The following is a 17,589-nucleotide window of genomic DNA, read 5'->3' as shown; positions in this document are numbered from 1 at the left end:
TGCATTTATTTGATTAAAAATACAGCAAACACATTACTATATTATTGCAATTTAATATGTATTATTCATGCAGGAAACCGTTGTGCTGTTTCATATTTTGTTGTGTGAAAAGAAGAAAGGATTCTTTGATGAACAGAAACAGCATTTACTTGAAACCTAAATCTTTTTTCAACATTATAAATGTCTTTATTGACACTTTTGAACAACTTTAATGTGCAGAATTTGGTGCACATCACAATGTCTGATTATCTTGAGTTTTAAAATATAATACTTCAATGGATATGGATATGCATTTGATTATTTTCAGGCATCATGTCAGACAGATCATATTCTGTAGTCAGTATGCATGTGTTTGACTTCTATATCGTATCGGAGGCCAGCGCGGCTGTAATACACATCACAGGCTCAGACAAATAAAAAGCACTTTGTCTCATTGTTCACATCAGAGCGGAGCACGAGGCCAATGCTTTAATACACTTCATGTCTGGAAGCAGGACCCGTGTGTGTGTGTGTGTGTGTGTGTGTGTGTGTGTTTGCAGCCACACTGTATAAAGAGCAATGAAACACATTGGGGTATTATGTTCTCTTTTCTGTTGTTCTTCCATCCTCCCTTTCCATTTCCTCCAGAGGAAAACAGCATTAGCTTTATTACAGCAAAGAGACTCGCTGTAATACTGTCTCACATGCCCTGATGTCTGTTTTTCTCTATATTTCGATGACTCTCTCCTCTTTTTTTACCTTCTCATTCTCCACAAAAGCCTCATTTATGCCAGTTTTGCTCTAGCCTCTAATTCATTAAGCTGCTTTTTGTATTGTGGGCCCAACTGAAATCTATACTCCGTTATGACACATACTGCACTCAGGCATATTGCCTACATGACATATATTACAGACTGTACATTATGTAAGGCCAGGGTGCTTATTAAAGCGAGGTTTGACATTGTGTTGCGTTCCTGTTGAAACAGCTTCGAATTAAATCGACTCGTGGATGTAAACAGACCATTCATTTTCTCCACAGAGAAATCAATTCTTAATGATTATGTATAAATCTTTCTAGACAGACGAAGCACGAGCACTGAGGTTAAGAGATGATATGTGATTCTCTAGTAAACACAAGTCAGTCTGATTCGAAGATTATTTAAAGAAATGTTCAGAATGTGTCTGTGAATCATTCATCATTCAATGAATCAGTTCATAACTCAACGGAATGATTCATTTGAGTCATTAGTGGCATTTGTTTTCAAATGTTTTAATATGAAACGTATAAACGTGATCTCATGATTTTTCGTATGTATTTTAATGTAAAATGTGGTTCTATGAATCAGTATATTAGAATTATTTCTGAAGATCATGTGACACTGAAGACTGGAGGAACGATGCTGAAAATTCAGCTGCGCATCACAGGGATAAATTACATTTTACTATATATTCACATATAAAATAAATATTTTAAAATCTTCAGAACTGACAGCAGAGGTTTAATGGCACTCACACTCAGCCATTGGCAGCAACAAAAAAGCCACTTTTTTTGATGAGAGTCTTTGATTTAAAGGAAGAATAACCTCAAAACTTCTCAAAGCCATCAGTTGCTCATCCTCACGAAGAAGATTTGAACAGCCGTTCACCAAAAACAAAAATGGCTTCTCTGCAGTGAATGGGTGCCGTCAGAATTAGAACCCAAACAGCTGATATAAACATCACAATGATGCACAAGTAATCCACAGCACTCCAGTCCATCAGTTAATGTCTTGGCAAGACAAAAGAAACAAATCCTTCATGAAGACGTTTTTAACTTCAAACTGTTGCTTCCCCTAAAATATGAGTCCATAATCCATAATAACACTTAGTTCCTCCTGTGAAAAAGCCCATCTCCTGTTGTCTCTCACATCAAAATCCAAACAATTTCTTTTCAGGTATAGACTTCATGTTTTTCATGTTTTTCACTGTTACTTTTTCACTGAAGAAACTATGGATAGAGGAATCATTTAAAGGTAAAACATCTTAATGATGGATTTGGTTCAGCTTCTCCAGAAGCTTCTCCAGATGTTAACTGATGGACTGGAGTGGTGTGGATTACTTGTGGATTATTGTGATGTTTTTATCAGCTGTTTGGACTCTCATTCTGACGGCACCCATTCACTGCGGAGCATCCACTTGTGAGTAAGTGATGAAATGACAGATTTATCCAAATCTGATGAAGATACAAATGGATGGCCTGAGGGCACATTTTCAACAAATTTTAATTTGTGGGTGAACTACTCCTTTAAGACAACAGAAGCATCAGCTTATCAATGAAGAGTAAAAGCACTGGACAAAGCAATCAAACATCTATTTGAGACTGGAAAAACACAAATGTGACCCAGGACCACAAAAAAAGTCATAAGGGTCCATTTTTAGAAATTTTGATTCATGTATTATCTGAAGAAAAAAAAAAGAAAAGAAAAAAAGCCTTTCCATTGATCTATGCTTTGTTAGGATCGAACAATATTTGTGTGAGACACAACTATTTAAAAAAACTGGAATCTGAGATTTATATATACATTTTTATAAAATATTGAGAAAATCATCTTTAACGTTGTCCAAATGAAGTTCTAAGCAATGCATATTACTAATTAAAAAAATCATTTTGATATATTTACGGTAGGACATTGGATAGGAACGTGATCTTTACTTAATATCCTAATGATTTTTTGCATAAAAGAAAAATTTATAATTTTGACACATACAATGTTTTTTTGGCTATTGCTACAAATATACCCCCGCGACCCATACCGGTTTTGTGCTCCAGGGTCACAAATACTAACAAACCAACCACCCTTTTTCTCTATAGAAGAGACTCTACAAGTAGATGAATGTTCAAGAGCAAATGCAAATAGCAACATTCATCTCACAGCCTGCTGGTGTCACTTCTGCAATACAAAACTCTGTTAGTTTGTTCCAATTGTTTAGGTTTTCAAGTAGTGTCTGGCTTGTGCCGCATTCGCATTAGCAGGGACATATTCTGTGCTTTATTAGTTTATAGCTGGAGCTGCTCAATGATTCCACAGCATTAGTCGACTCAAAGTGAGCCAAAGCAAACAGAGCTGTGCTCTTCCAGCATTACAGAACGTCAATGCAAAAATCACACACACTGCCATCTGGAAAAGTCTTTTGAGCACTTAAACAAATCATTTAAAATAGAAATTATAACAATAATTTTATCAAGGTGGCCACGTCAGTTGCACAAAGAGAGCTTTACTTTTTCATATAATGTGTAAAACAGATTTTATGGATAAACTGCTATTTATGCTCTTTACTGATGAGTCTAATTGATTATTGAGTAAGACTGATCGATTGCATTACCTAATGTTAAAAAATGAGTGTTACTTATTTATTAACCTTTATGACTTGGAAATCACAATTTTTATTTTGCAAGGGCATTTGTTGGTGAGCATGTGCTGAAGAATCTGTCAGATGGCTGTTCTGATGACAGCATTCACCCAAAGGACACGTGGCAAAGCGCACTCACTCTGAGGGAAGCGCGGAGGGTTGTCATTAACATCCGTGATCACGATGGTCACAGTAGTGGATCCGGAGAGGCCGCCCATTTGGCCTGCCATATCTGTCGCTTTGACCACCAGCTCGTAGCGGTCCTGTGTCTCACGATCCAGATCCGCCACGGCCGTCCGGATCACTCCTGAAGACGAAGAGAGAGAGAGAGAGACAGAGAGAGAGAGAGAGACAGAGAGAGAGACAGAGGGAGAGAGAGACAGAGAGAGAGAGAGAGAGAGAGAGAGGTGGATTGATGGGTGTTTAAAGGTCACACGAAAAGCTTCACATGTCTGAAATCACTAATAGTTATTTTATGCTCTTAGAATTAACTTCAATTCAAAGGAACTTTGAATGCAATTAACCCCTTACTAGTCACCCCCCTTTTTTGGCATGGAGACAGAAATGACACCCAAAATAAAAAGGTTTCTGCTACCATGAAAAAAAAAAAAAAACCTGACGAATGTATTTCACTCAAATTATCCATCCATACAATATTTTGCAGAAATGGAAAATTGCTCCAGAAATGCTCCCTTTTGAGATTCATAACAATTAAAAATAATTTTTACCCAAACCATACAATTCAAATAGCTTTAGTTAACTGAAATATAGCTGAAATAAAATAAAATATAAATATTCGATGGAGTTAATTCAATAGATGCAATAAACTGAAATTACTTTAAACTGAATTGCTGAAATAAAAACTGAAATCCAGTAAAACTAAATCAAAGCTGAATAGAAATATAAAAAAGAAAGACAAAGCACCTACCAAAAAAACGAAAATGTAATCTAAAATAAAAAATAGAAAATCTGATTCAAAATATTATTAAATGTGAGAAAAAATAACAATGACAAAAGCATGCCACAAAATTACAAAAACTTAAAATAAAATTAAATGAAAATTGAAAATATAAAATATAAAACGCTAATTAAAAAAAATAATAATAATAATATTATATATATATATATATATATATATATATATATATATATATATATACACACACACACATACTGAACCTGCAGTTAAGCTGAATAAAATATATTATTCTTTTTTTTTTTTTTAAAGAGACAGAAATTATAAAAATGTAAACCAAAATTAAAATTAAACCAGAAAAGTATAAAAAAGCTAATACCAACAAATATTCAATTATATTATATTATATTTACCATTTTTATCGTATATTATAATTTTGAACCAGACCTTGTTCTTTACAGGTTTGGTGAAGCTCACACTTGTACTGTAGGTATCAAACAGATAAGTGATTCGCAACTAAACACAAAACTAGGATGGTTCAAAAGCCATGAAGGTCTGTAAATGACTTGCTTTTCTCCTCTAAACGTGATTCGCCACAGGAACACTGGTCCTGGAATCAAGATATTTTGGGAGTGAAATAAAGACCATGGCACTGTGTTGCCCTGAAGGACTGCAATTATCTTTTGTTGCCATGGCATTGGTTAGACACAGGCATGGAAATTATGAGAATGGTAAAGGACACATGCCAGCCTGACATTCCTGCTGCGCCGCTCCTTTATTCTGTTCACATCACAGGGAAACCTAAAATCACCCTTTTTTAAGAATGCAGGCAAAAGATAAGCTGAAAAAACAGAACCTGTTGCGTATAACCTTTCCTCCCGCTCTCTCTCTCTCTCTCTCTCTCTCTCTCTCCTGTCCTGATGTCACATGAGCACGACTGGATGCAGCGAATTTGACATGAAATGTGACAAGCCTCTAACAATCACTGTCAGTCCAACGGCAGGAGACGACTGCAGACGTTACAGTAGCGATGAGTGAAAGATTTCATCAGCCACAATCTTACATCTACATTAAAGAGCCCATTAAATCACTATCAAAGCCCTGTGCTTTTCATTCTGTGTCAGTCAGACGCGCTGGTGTAAAGCTGACAAAATCAATGCAACTGTTGATAAGAGTCGTTTGTTATCGCTGAACTAATCTAACATAATTTCCCCAGAGCAAGTACTGCCAGCAAAAAAAATATAAAAAAATGCATTATGCCATGTTCTTTATTCGGAAAAGTTCTTCTTTTTTTTAATTTTTTTTATATATTTGAATTCGAAAAGCCCCTTTTATGAGCATTATTATTTTTATTATTCTTCTTTTTTTTTTTACTGTGATATTATTTTAATCACAATTAAGCAATGTAAGGTGCCATTGTCTTTACTGTAATAATAATAATAATAATAATTACTAAATATATAATTCCCCAACATCATATTTGTAAACAATTATTATGTTTTTTTATTGATTTTTTTTTTTACAAATTTAAATAATACAAAAATAATACTTCTCTCAAATTTGCATTAATGTAAAGACATTCTGAAACAAAAAATGTACTTGAATTCTATAGAAAGTAATATCACACACAACAACAACAACAATAATAATAAATGCCAACTTTTTAATTCCCCAACATCATATTTTTAAACCAAACAACAACAAAACTATAATATAAAATATTTGCATTCACACATACATACATATATAATATTGTGGTGTGAAATATGACCAGAATAAGTTTTCAGTCTCCAAACTGCACTACTCTCAAACCTTCTGAACATTAGATAATACAATGTGCTGTTCCTGTAGTCAAACACCTTAGGGAACAACAATTTGGCGTTTCTTGTGGGTTTGTGCGACATACAGCTGCTCGTCTGGCTGTCTGTCAGTTTCTATCTGCATTTCTTCGGCTCTCTGCTCTAGAGATCTGCATTCCCGGTGAGGAAGCGCTAGCCATCGGCGATGTTTGTGTGTGGGATACATCTGTGCTGCTGAAGTCACTGTTCACTCTCTCCCTGTGATGAGGACCTGAGGTCAGATCCATTACAAGTACAGTCTGAAGCACTCCACCGGAAACACCTCTGAAGGACACATGGAGTTCCTGGTGGGTTATGGTCAGACACTGCACTTGATGAACTTCAGATCTTTTTAATATCTCAACTGTTTCTCCAGAGAACTATGAGATCAAGTGGAACATTTGGCTGAAATATCATCTAGATTTCAAAATGTCTCCATGATCAAATGATATCAGATGCTATACAGATACATGTTTATAATTCTATACTCTCAGATTGTGCACAATGATAGATCGATAGATAGATAGATAGATAGATAGATAGATAGATAGATAGATAGATAGATAGATAGATAGATAGATAGATAGATAGATAGATAGATAGATAGATAGATAGATAGATAGATAGATTGATTAATGATTTCTGAAGGATCATGTGACACTGAAGACTGGAGTAATGATGCTGAAAATTCAACTTTGGTCACTGGAATAAATTACGTTTTACAGTATATTTATATACAAAACATTTATTTTTAATTGCAATAAAATGTAAATTTTTTACTGTTTTTACTGTATTTTTGGTCAAATAAATGCAGGCTTGGTAAGCAGAAGAGACTGCTTTCTTCTGAAAGAGCATCCTCTTCTGGTGCAGCATTTCTTCTATATTCTGCTAGTGATTTCAGGGCGACAAGAGGCTGAAAAGCCTCTCATTTGAGAAAATTGCAGAAGCAAATGAGAACATCATCAAACAGTTTGTAGATTTGGAGAGCGTGAGATGAGAAGCCATAGTTCAAACACAAGCCACTAACACTGGATCTAATAAACTCATATTAATATCAAACTGCTTAACTAGTCTCTTTATTTATCCCGTGTCAAAGACTAAAAGCCCATCCAGGGATTAATGCAGTTTTTTTAGGGAAATAAACAAGGTCATCTGCTTCCAGCTCATCTAACTTTTCTCAGATCAGAAGGAAGGCGAAGACATTTATCATCCGCTGCTCTCAGGTCTCGTGCCCGCCGGCCCCGAAAAAAATAATCATTAAAAGTTTAGTTCCAGCTCCCCGGGGGATGAACGCAGGAAACAAAAGCTGAGATATTCCCTGGAAACTCCCGTGATGACGGTCCGTCTGAAGTTTACTTACACATCTCCAAATCAAAACAAAACTTGCTTCAGAATTATTTAAGGAATGTACATATTTTTCAGAGTCAGAGCACGCTCATTTATGGATAAAAATGTGTATTTTATCATTCAAAGGTTTGGGGTCATTTAGTTAGGACACTTTTTTGGGGGCTTTTTGTGATAAACTCAGTACTAAGAGCTGGTGCACTTACAAGTGAAAATCACCAAGACTGAATTATAGTGAAGCCTATTGAAAGCAATAAACAACTATCAGTAAATAAATACTACTAATAATAAATAAAATCCCTAAAACTAAAATGTCATAGCTCGAAAAGTTGAACTAAGTGAGTGGAAAACCTTTTCATCGTGATGTTTGGGTGCAAATGCAGCAATGAGGAGTATCCAATTGATGACATGAATAAATATGATCTTTCAATAGGAGATGATAGGGAACTCGTTTCTGCACTTACCGGTTTGTCGGTCAACAGTAAAGACCCGTTCTCCTTCCAGAACGCTGTAAACTATCCGAGCGCTGCTTCCATAGGTCGGATCATCAGCATCCGAGGCCATAACCTTCATCACCGACGTACCTGCGGTCAAACACATAAATTACATCAGAACGAGCCTCACACTGACAGCATTGATCAAGAGAAACAACATCTGATTAGCATCAAATCATAAGTGTTTCCACTGCATTTAGCTGTACTTTAAATACAATTATTCAGTGCATTTTCTGAGTCAATTGTGCGTGCCTCAACTGCCTCCTGGCTCCTGATACAAAGCACATATTTACATTTAGTCACACGTTTTAACTAAAGCAAAGCCTGCAGCCTATAAAGTTTAATGGACCTTATTCCAGAGGGGGAAAATGCAAGCTTCTCGCAAGAAAAGCCTGGAGAACGCAGACGGGAGAAGATAAAACACACAAGAGTTTAAAGAAGGAGTTTTCACACTCATGTCACGCCAAACCTGTACGACTTTCTCTCACAAAAGAAGAGTTTTGGAGGAATCTCTACAAAGCTCTTTCTGTACAACAACAGCTCACTGTGACCACGTCTGTCGAGCTCCAGAAACGACAGAGAAGTAGCATGAAAGTCTAAGAAAGAATAAGATAACTGTGTGCAAGGAACAGACTGTATTCTCTGAAAATCTGATGCAAATAAGATGGAGCTTCAATCAATCGATCAAGTTCAGAATGTTTCAGAATAGTGCTAACTGGGGAAAGAAGTACACTATATTATATATACTTTTTTTTAAATTTGCTGCTCAAGAAACATTTCTTCTTCTTCTTCTTCTTCTTCTTCTTCTTCTTCTTCTTCTTATTATTATTATTATAAATGCTGAAAACAGGGTTATTATAGCTGAAACAGACTAAAATCATAAAACAAAATTGTCTTAAAAAAGTAATAAAACAACAAAAATAAATAAATAAATAAATGAAAAATAAAATAAAATAAAATAAAATAAAATAAAATTAAATTTATTTTAAACTTATTTTACTTCAGCTAGTTTTCAGGGCAGTTTCTTATTTTCATTTTATTTAACATGATAAACTAAAATAAATAAACAAACAAATAAATGAATAGAAAATAAAAGACAAACTTATATAACACTTATAGAAATATCAGAAACAAAAATAATAAAATGTAACTAAACTAAAACTAATGCTAATATTAAAATGGAAAATATAAAGATAAAAAAATAACAACAACTGCAACAAAATAACACTGGTTGAAAACCTTTTCTTTTTTTTCTTTTTTTCGAAGCCATGATACAATTTTTTCACGATTTTTCAAGATAACAGCATTTATTTAAAAAACAAACAAACAAACGAAAAATGTAACATTAGACATGACTTTGACATAACCACCACTAATAACTTGCAGAAACATCTTTTTCTGTGAAGCTCCTTTGCAACAATGTGCATCGTTAGAAGCGCTATATAAATAAACATGAACTGAATTGAAAAAAAAACCCATCAGTTTAATGCATGATTGATAAAATAATAAAAGCATTTAAGAGACAACTCTTGCCCGCTCGGTGACAGTATATGTAGCGTAAAGCAGTGCTGAAGCACTCCAGAGTTTTTATTCGCTCTCAGGTAATTGCTGACAGCTGGTGGTGTCCGCAAAAGGTCATCGTTGCAGTCTCCCACCAAGGCCTGTCACGATATTGTCCGGCCACATAATAGACCTATGCTAATTAGGTTAATTAACGAGAAGTGTCAGATTCTTGTTTGTCTTCCGTCACGTACAGCCTCCCTTGAGGGCTTCCAGAAAAGGACAATGTTTTATCATTAAAGAGTTTTCACCGAAGCCAAACTCCCCGATCGCTATCTGTCTGGTAGCTTTCTGCTTTCTCAAACCTTCAATCCGTTTAGCACAAGCAAACATCAAACGCTCTGATAAAACTCAGAGGATATTCTAACATGTTTCAGTGTGCGGCCGCTCTTTCAAGTTGAGTTTTGTTTCATAGCGCACTATTTTGCCTAATGGGGCTGCGGAGGCAAACTTACTGCCAGGAAGATTTGCTGGTGTATTAAAGAAACAGACTGTGCATATCGGCATTCAGTACAACAAATAACTCCCCAACATTTTCAGGGGAAAAAAGCACAATCTTCAAAAGATCACGAATGCCTACTCCGCTCCAGGATAACTCTGAAAACCGTCTGCATTGCATTAAAAATCGAACTGTAAGATTGCATTTCTCTTGAGTGGAGATGCAGAAGCTATTTCCTTTCATGGGATTACTTACTTATCTTAATTTTCCACAGGTAATAATCAGCATGAAGCTGTCCGACGGCCCGCCCTGAGTCGAGTAACACAACTGGTGAAAAACTATATAAATGCAAATGCTATTTTATTGTGTTTACACCCAAACAGGAAGAGGAAGCACATTAATGCACAGCCTCGGATTCACTAAGGGGTCATTAGATCCTGGTTTATGTGCCCTGCGGTGGCTCCTGGGAACACAACAGAAAAACACACTCGAGGAGTTGGAGACATACACAATTAGACTTACATGAATTGGAAACTATTTATCAGATGAAGAAAAAAGGCCAGTCAGGCTTGATGCATTAACAGTGTTGACTAGCATTTTATTTCATTTCATCTTACAGGGCTCTTTTATTTCAATAGAGCTTTTTTTGGAATTGTGTTGTTGCTAATTAAATAGATATTTACGTAAAAACTCATTTTCAAAGATCTAAGTATCAGTTAAAGTCTAAGTCAGTAACATAAATCAGATTTGGTGAAAGGCTTTCTTGGAAACAATATTCGCTCAGAAATTTCTAGTAAATCATCAGAAAGAAGCTGCAAGTAACACATTGAATTAAATGTGACATTTTGAAGTAAAACATATATGCCAGTAATCTTTGTTTTATCTGCTTTGAAAAATCATTTTTATAGTGACATTTAAAAACAGATTTATTAATGTTTATAATTTTATAATAATGTTAAAAGACTGTAAAATAGTTATTCCTATAGTGTGCATAAACTTTTACATAATCCATCTGTATAGTATGTTCATAGTACACCTATCTGTATATCATGCTGATAGTATTTAAAATCTGTAAATTATGTTCATAATACTTATCTGTATAGTTATTGTACATATTGTAGACCTTGTATATTCTGTACTTACTGCTTATTGCACTTCTGGTTAGATGCTAACTGCATTTCATTGCCTTGTACCCAGGGGCGGGTCTAGAAAAATATTGGTGGAGTGGCGAGAAGGGGGCAGGAATTTTTGAGGGGTGGCAACATATGGCAGACGTATATTTACTGAATTTAGTCACAGTCATAACAGTTTGATGATAAATAGTATATGAACACACTACAAAAGGCCACAGGCTGCCATTTACAAATTTAATCTCATGCAATCAATGTCTTGCATTTGAAACATACAAGGAATAATTGACCATACAATGATCACACTTAATAGGAGATAGAAGTGTGATAGTAGTAAGGGGCATTATCACAGGAAAGGCATTAAGGTTAAGACACAGGTGATGAGTGGCAGATGTGTGAGAGGGGAAGCTGTCACGCTGTCTAGTCTCTGTTTCCCTGGGTGTCCACTAGTGGGCTCACTTCCCCTTAGGCACTTCACCATAGGCACTACAATTCCCACTAGCCTTGTCCCTTTATCACAGTAATTGCACTCCTGCTAATTGCACCAGGTGCCTTCACTTAATTGTCACTAGCCTCCCTATATTTACCAGTCCTTTCCTGTTGTCTGTATGGAGTCCTTTCCTTTTGTGATCCTGCCTTCTCGTCCTCCGAGATTCCTCGTATTCCGAGTTCCCGTTCCGTTCCCTTTCCTGTTCCTTCTTTGTTTGTTTGTTTTTGGACTGCATTCTGGTTTTGACCCTGGCTGTTTTGACTACGATTTGGATTACCCCAATAAAACATACCTGCACTTGGATCTCTCTCTCCCTGTGTCTTACTGGGTCGCGATCGTCACAGAAGGACTCCATCCCCTAAAGATCCAGCGTTATGTCTTTTGATGTTTCTCGTTCCCCAGCCAGTATGGTGGAGCGGAAAACTAAATATTTAAAATTGACCACCCTCCGCCAAGAGGGCAATGAGGTGGGTGCCATGGCACAGGTGTTCTGGTCCCTGGCCGAGGGCATGGGATATAATGATGCGGCCCTAAAGGACTATTTTAATACCGGGCTGGATGACCTGGTTCCTCAAGAGGAAACGGTTCAGTTGGACACATTTGGGTTCTGGGAATTTGTGTGCTACTTGCAGCATCGGCTTCCGTGGGATGCCCCAGCCACTCCTGTCTCTTCCGGTGGGGTGGCCGCCAGCCCAGCACCACTGTACAAGAAGTCTGCCAGCCCAGCATCACAGCACAAGGTGGTCGTCAGCCCAACGCCACTGCCCATGATGGCCGCAAGTCCAGCGCCATTGCACAAGATGGCCGCCAACCCAACACCACGAGGTAAGATGGACGCCAGCCCAGCACCTCAGCACAAGGTGGTCGCCAGCCCAGCGCCACAATGCAAGATGGCCGCCAGCCCAGCGCCACAGCATAAGATGGGCGCCAGTCCAGCGTCACGATGCAAGATGGACGCCAGCCCAGCACCACAGCACAAGATGGCCGCTAGCCCAGCGCCACTGCCCAAGATGGCCACCGGTCCAGAGTCATGGCATAAGATGGCTGCTTGTCCAGCGCCTCTGCACAGAAAGACAGCCACAGTTGACTTTCCAGAGTTGAGCCAGGTTCCCCTTGACCCTCCAGAGTCGAGTCAGGTTCCCGTTGATCCTCCGGAGTCGAGTTAGGTTCCCGTTGACCCTCCGGAGTCGAGTTAGGTTCCCGTTGACCCTCCGGAGTCGAGTCAGGTTCCCGTTGACCCTCCGGAGTCGAGTCAGGTTCCCGTTGACCCTCCGGAGTCAGGGCTAGTCACCGTTGACCCTCCGGAGTCAGGGCTAGTCACCGTTGACACTCCGGAGTCAGGGCTAGTCACCGTTGGCACTCCGGAGTCAAGTCAAGTCCCCGGTGAAATTCATGGACAAGGGCAAGTCACCAATGAAATTCACAGGCAAGATCCAGTCACCAGTATTCTTCATGAGCAAGGTCAAGTCACCGACTATCTTCATGGGCAAAGGCAAGTCACCATTGATCTTCATGAACAAATGCAAGTCACCAATGATCTTAATGAGCAGAGTCAGGCCACCAATGATCTTCATGAGCAGAGTCAAGTCAGCATTGATCTTCTGGAATCCAGTATAAACACCATGGGATTACCAGAGTCTCTTCACATCTCTGTGGAACTACCAGAGCCTCCCCACGTCTCTGCTGAACTAACAGAGCCTCTCCACACCTCTGCTGAACTACCAGAGCCTCTCCATGTCTCTGCTGAACTAACAGAGCCTCTCCAAGCCTCTGCTGAACTACCAGAGCCTCTCCACGTCTCTGCTGAACTACCAGAGCCTCCCCATGTCTCTGCTGAACTAACAGAGCCTCTCCACACCTCTGCTGAACTACCAGAGCCTCTCCACGTCTCTGCTGAACTACTAGAGCCTCTCCTCGACTCGGCTGAACTACCAGAGTCTCTCCTCGCCTCTGCGGAACTTCCAGAGCCTTGTCATGTCTCAGTCGAACTCTCTGAGCGCCCGACTGATCCTGTCGTGGCCACAGAGGCTACCCTTAACTTGTTCATGTTCTCTGTTTCAGACTTGCCTAACCAGACTTGCTCTCCTGTTTATTCGACCACACAGATGTGGTGGTCTTCTGCTCCGCCCTGGTGGGCTTCTGTCTCGACCGCATGGATGTGGTGGTCTTCTGCTCCGCCCTGGTGGGCGTCACGTTATGTCCTTCCTGGACTTGTGTTTTGTGGTTGTTTTGTTTTTGCTCTTCTGTCTGCTTTCCATCTATGGACCTGACCCTCCGTCCCTCCCCCTGATCCTCCGCCGGTCCACCTCCCTCCTGGGTTCCTTGTCTTTGTTTCCCTCTAAGGACCTGGCCCTCCGTCCCTCCCCTGATCCTCCGCCGGTCAACCTCCCTCCTGGGCTCCTTGTTTTTGTGTTTGTCCTCTTGTCTCTGTTTCCCCATTTTACCTGGTCCTCTTGTCTCTGTTTCCCCATTTTACCTGGCCCTCCGTCCCTTCCCCTGGTCCTCTGCCGCTCCACCTCCCTCCTGGTCTATTTGTGTCTTTGGTCTCTTCTTGGGTTCGGGTGGAGCATCTGGCTGCTGCTCCGTGGAGGAGGGGGTAATGTCACGCTGTCTAGTCTCTGTTTCCCTGGGTGTCCACTAGTGGGCTCACTTCCCCTTAGGCACTTCACTGTAGGCACTACAATTCCCACTAGCCTTGTCCCTTCATCACAGTAATAGCACTCCTGCTAATTGCACCAGGTGCCTTCACTTAATTGTCATTGGCCTCCCTATATTTACCAGTCCTTTCCTGTTGTCTGTATGGAGTCCTTTCCTTTCATGCTCCTGTCTTCTAGTCCTCCGAGATTCCTCGTATTCCGAGTTCCCGTTCCGTTCCCTTTCCTGTTCCTTCTTTGTTTGTTTGTTTTTGGACTGTATTCTAGTTTTGACCCTGGCTGTTTTGACTACGATTTGGATTACCCCAATAAAACATACCTGCACTTGGATCTCTCTCTCTACCTGTGTCTTACTGGGTCGCGATCGTCACAGAAGCATACTGTTTTTGACTGACTGTATACAAAATAAGAAATATATATATATAACAACAACAACGCTTCATATTCAGCAGGATTTACACCATTTAAACCAGTGTCACATTTAAACTTTGTTTTTTGTAGTGAGTATACTGTGATCCGCACCTCATTCACACCTGTGCCAGAGCGTTCCCCCATAAGCACCACCACACTCACTAATGCATACAGTATTCATCGACATGTAATTGAGAGCATTATGAAGGATTAAGTGTTATCTGATTTTAAATTATTATAAGAAACACCTTTAAAGTCAAAGGTGTTAACAGCCAGTGACATTTACAGCTGGGGAGACTTAACTGATGTTCTACTGTTTAGTGATAATCACCATCTAACTCAACCAGTCAAGAGCTACATTTAACCTTAGATGTTATATGAATATAGTCCCTGAAGCATAGGTTTTATTAGCTGACAATAATAATAAATAAATTAACATTATAGGCACAAATACAAATGTACTTTTAGAAATAGTTTTTGAAAAATATGGTGTTATTGTTTTGGCAAGTTTAAATTAAAACATCTATGAAAACTTGTGTGATATTCCTTTAAAATATAGTTTTAGTATATCTTTTTTAAAGTATATTTTACTGTGCAATTTCTTACATATTTTCTTAGACCGAACTTTTATTTTGGAGGGTTATAGACATTAGTGGTGGGTTGTAGACCGAGTTTCTGTGTTTTTTAATAAATTATTATTATTATTAGCTATTAGGCCTACTTGAAGTATATCATACTCTACTGTGCAATAGTACTATATTTCTGTTTAAATTTCTTCAAGTTAAAGACATTGCGGTTTCTGTCTGTGTATACGATACGAATGAATGAATGACGATAGTTTAATTAAATGAAATGGTGAAATACTCTCATAGTGCGCTGGCGTGCACATGTGTAGCCTACATCATGTGTTAATATCATTTATTCACTTAGCTGACGCTTTTATCCAAAGCAACTTACAATTGCCACATTTGCCAGAGGTCGCACACCTCTGGAGCAACTAGGGGTTAAGTGTCTTGCTCAGGGACACATTGGTGTCTCACAGTGGATTCGAACCCGGGTCTCTCACACCAAAGACATGTGTCTTATCCACTGCGCTAGCACCACCCCAATATATCTGAAGACATCGCGTGTGGTTCAGTGTGTGTGTGTTTGTGTTTAGTACAGAGCCTGGTGTAGTAGAGCACACATTGAGCGTTCATTCCCAGAGACGTGTAGAACAAGATCTTTAATATTCACAGACACTAGTCCATATCGAGATTTGATTAAATGTACAGCCCTACTTTTGATTTGTTCATTCAAAAATGGCCGAATTCCGTGATGTTCTGCTTTATTCTATTTCTGACTAAGTTCCGTGATTCAATCCGTCACTTTGCAACTTTTTTGCAAAAACAGACAGGATGAATTTATGATTGAAAGTGTGAAAGTTCTGACACAAAACGAAATTGTTATGTATCCTCAAGCTTTCTAAAAGTGGGTAACGTATCACTTAGGAGACTACACCACTGTAACGTTAGTTCGTGCTCGTAAATTTTCAAATTGGCCACAACTTTTAATTTTTTTGCTGCCAACTGGGGTGGCAGCAGGGGTGGCAAGGCTTTCTTTTAGGGTGGCATTTGCCACCCCATGCCACCCCGGTAGATCCGCCCCTGCTTGTACCTTACATCTGCAGTGACCAAGTTGAATCTAATCTAATCTATTAAAAATGCTTTGGTAAAAAATGGTTAAAGGCAAGTTCTCTTATATACAGTGGAAACTTTCAGATCAGTGTTTAGATCAGTAATGTGTTTTTGATTATACCGTGTTGTAAATAAAATACAAAGGCCCATTATTTTACGTTGTTGCCAGCTTCACAGACACATTACTGACTGATGGATCATTATGGGAGGTCTTTGTCTCTCAGGTGTGAATCACGAAACATTCAAATCCACTGTCGCTCTCTTGAATTAAGGGCATTCTATCACAAAACATGTTTTACAACTGTTAAATCAATGTATTGTTTTTGATTTTCCCAACATTTTGTGGCAAAAAAAAAAAAAACTAGTCTACAACATCCATTTCTCAAAAGTCTTGTGAACAAATGTTCTGTATGTGTTTTAGGGCCTTATTTCAGTGACTTTTAGATTTTAGTTTTTTTTTTTACCAACCATGCATAAACGTTGTTTTTTCAAAAACAAAGTGCTCACATATGTGTCCCTGGAGCACAAAAGCAGTCTTAAATCGATTTGTAGCAATAGCCAACAATAAACTGTATGGGTCAAAATTATTGATTTTTCTTTTATGCCAAAAATCATTAGGATATTAAATAAAGATCATGTTCCACGGAAATATGTTGTACATAAAGGTGATTTTCTTTTGCATCCTTAGATTCCAGATATTCAAATAGTTTTATCTCTGCCAAATATTGTTCGATCCTAACATACCATTCATCAATGAAAAGCATTTCAAATTTCGAAACATGTACACACTTATGACTGGTTTTGTGGTCCAGAGTCACATATCATTGTAGCCCAGTTTGGGCTAATTAAAGTGTAATCATAAGATACTGAAAAAAACACAAACGTCATCACTTTTTCAAAACTTCTTCAATGCCCCCAAACCCCCTCAGACTCCATAGGGTTAAAGGTTACAAAAATGTTTCCTAAAATGTTCTACTGACTTTATTTTCACCTGAAATATAACGTTATTTGAACATTATTTTTTAACATTCTAAGAGCATTTTCTCTCAACATTACGGGAATGTTCATTAAGTCCAAATAAAATCTAAATAACATCAAGGATGTTCCTGAGAATGTTGTTCTAAGACTGTTTTCTCTCAATTTTATGAGAACAAAGTTATTATAAGAACATTCCATAAAATATTAATATAACTTAAATAGGTTCTGAGAACATTCTCTTCTAGTTTGGTATCAAAGTACATGCATATGATTCACATTAGAGTCTAGCA

The 17,589-nt window shown here is 38.3% G+C and overlaps 1 protein-coding gene across 1 annotated transcript in view; it reads right to left on the bottom strand.

Moving 5' to 3' along the window:
* LOC132160715 (cadherin-22-like) overlaps positions 1-17,589 on the bottom strand; it is a 207,984-nt gene that overhangs the window by 60,306 nt on the left and 130,089 nt on the right. The window contains exons 4-5 of the mRNA XM_059570374.1: positions 7,932-8,051; positions 3,509-3,676 (exon numbers count right to left, since the gene is read on the bottom strand). Coding sequence (XP_059426357.1) covers positions 3,509-3,676; positions 7,932-8,051 — 288 coding nt within the window. The remainder of the gene's footprint in view (positions 1-3,508; positions 3,677-7,931; positions 8,052-17,589) is intronic.

This window comes from Carassius carassius, chromosome 17 (genome assembly GCF_963082965.1).
Source record: "Carassius carassius chromosome 17, fCarCar2.1, whole genome shotgun sequence".
Lineage (NCBI taxonomy): Eukaryota > Metazoa > Chordata > Actinopteri > Cypriniformes > Cyprinidae > Carassius > Carassius carassius.
Note: the sequence above shows the minus strand (reverse complement) of the source record. Positions and strands in the feature narration are given on the sequence as shown.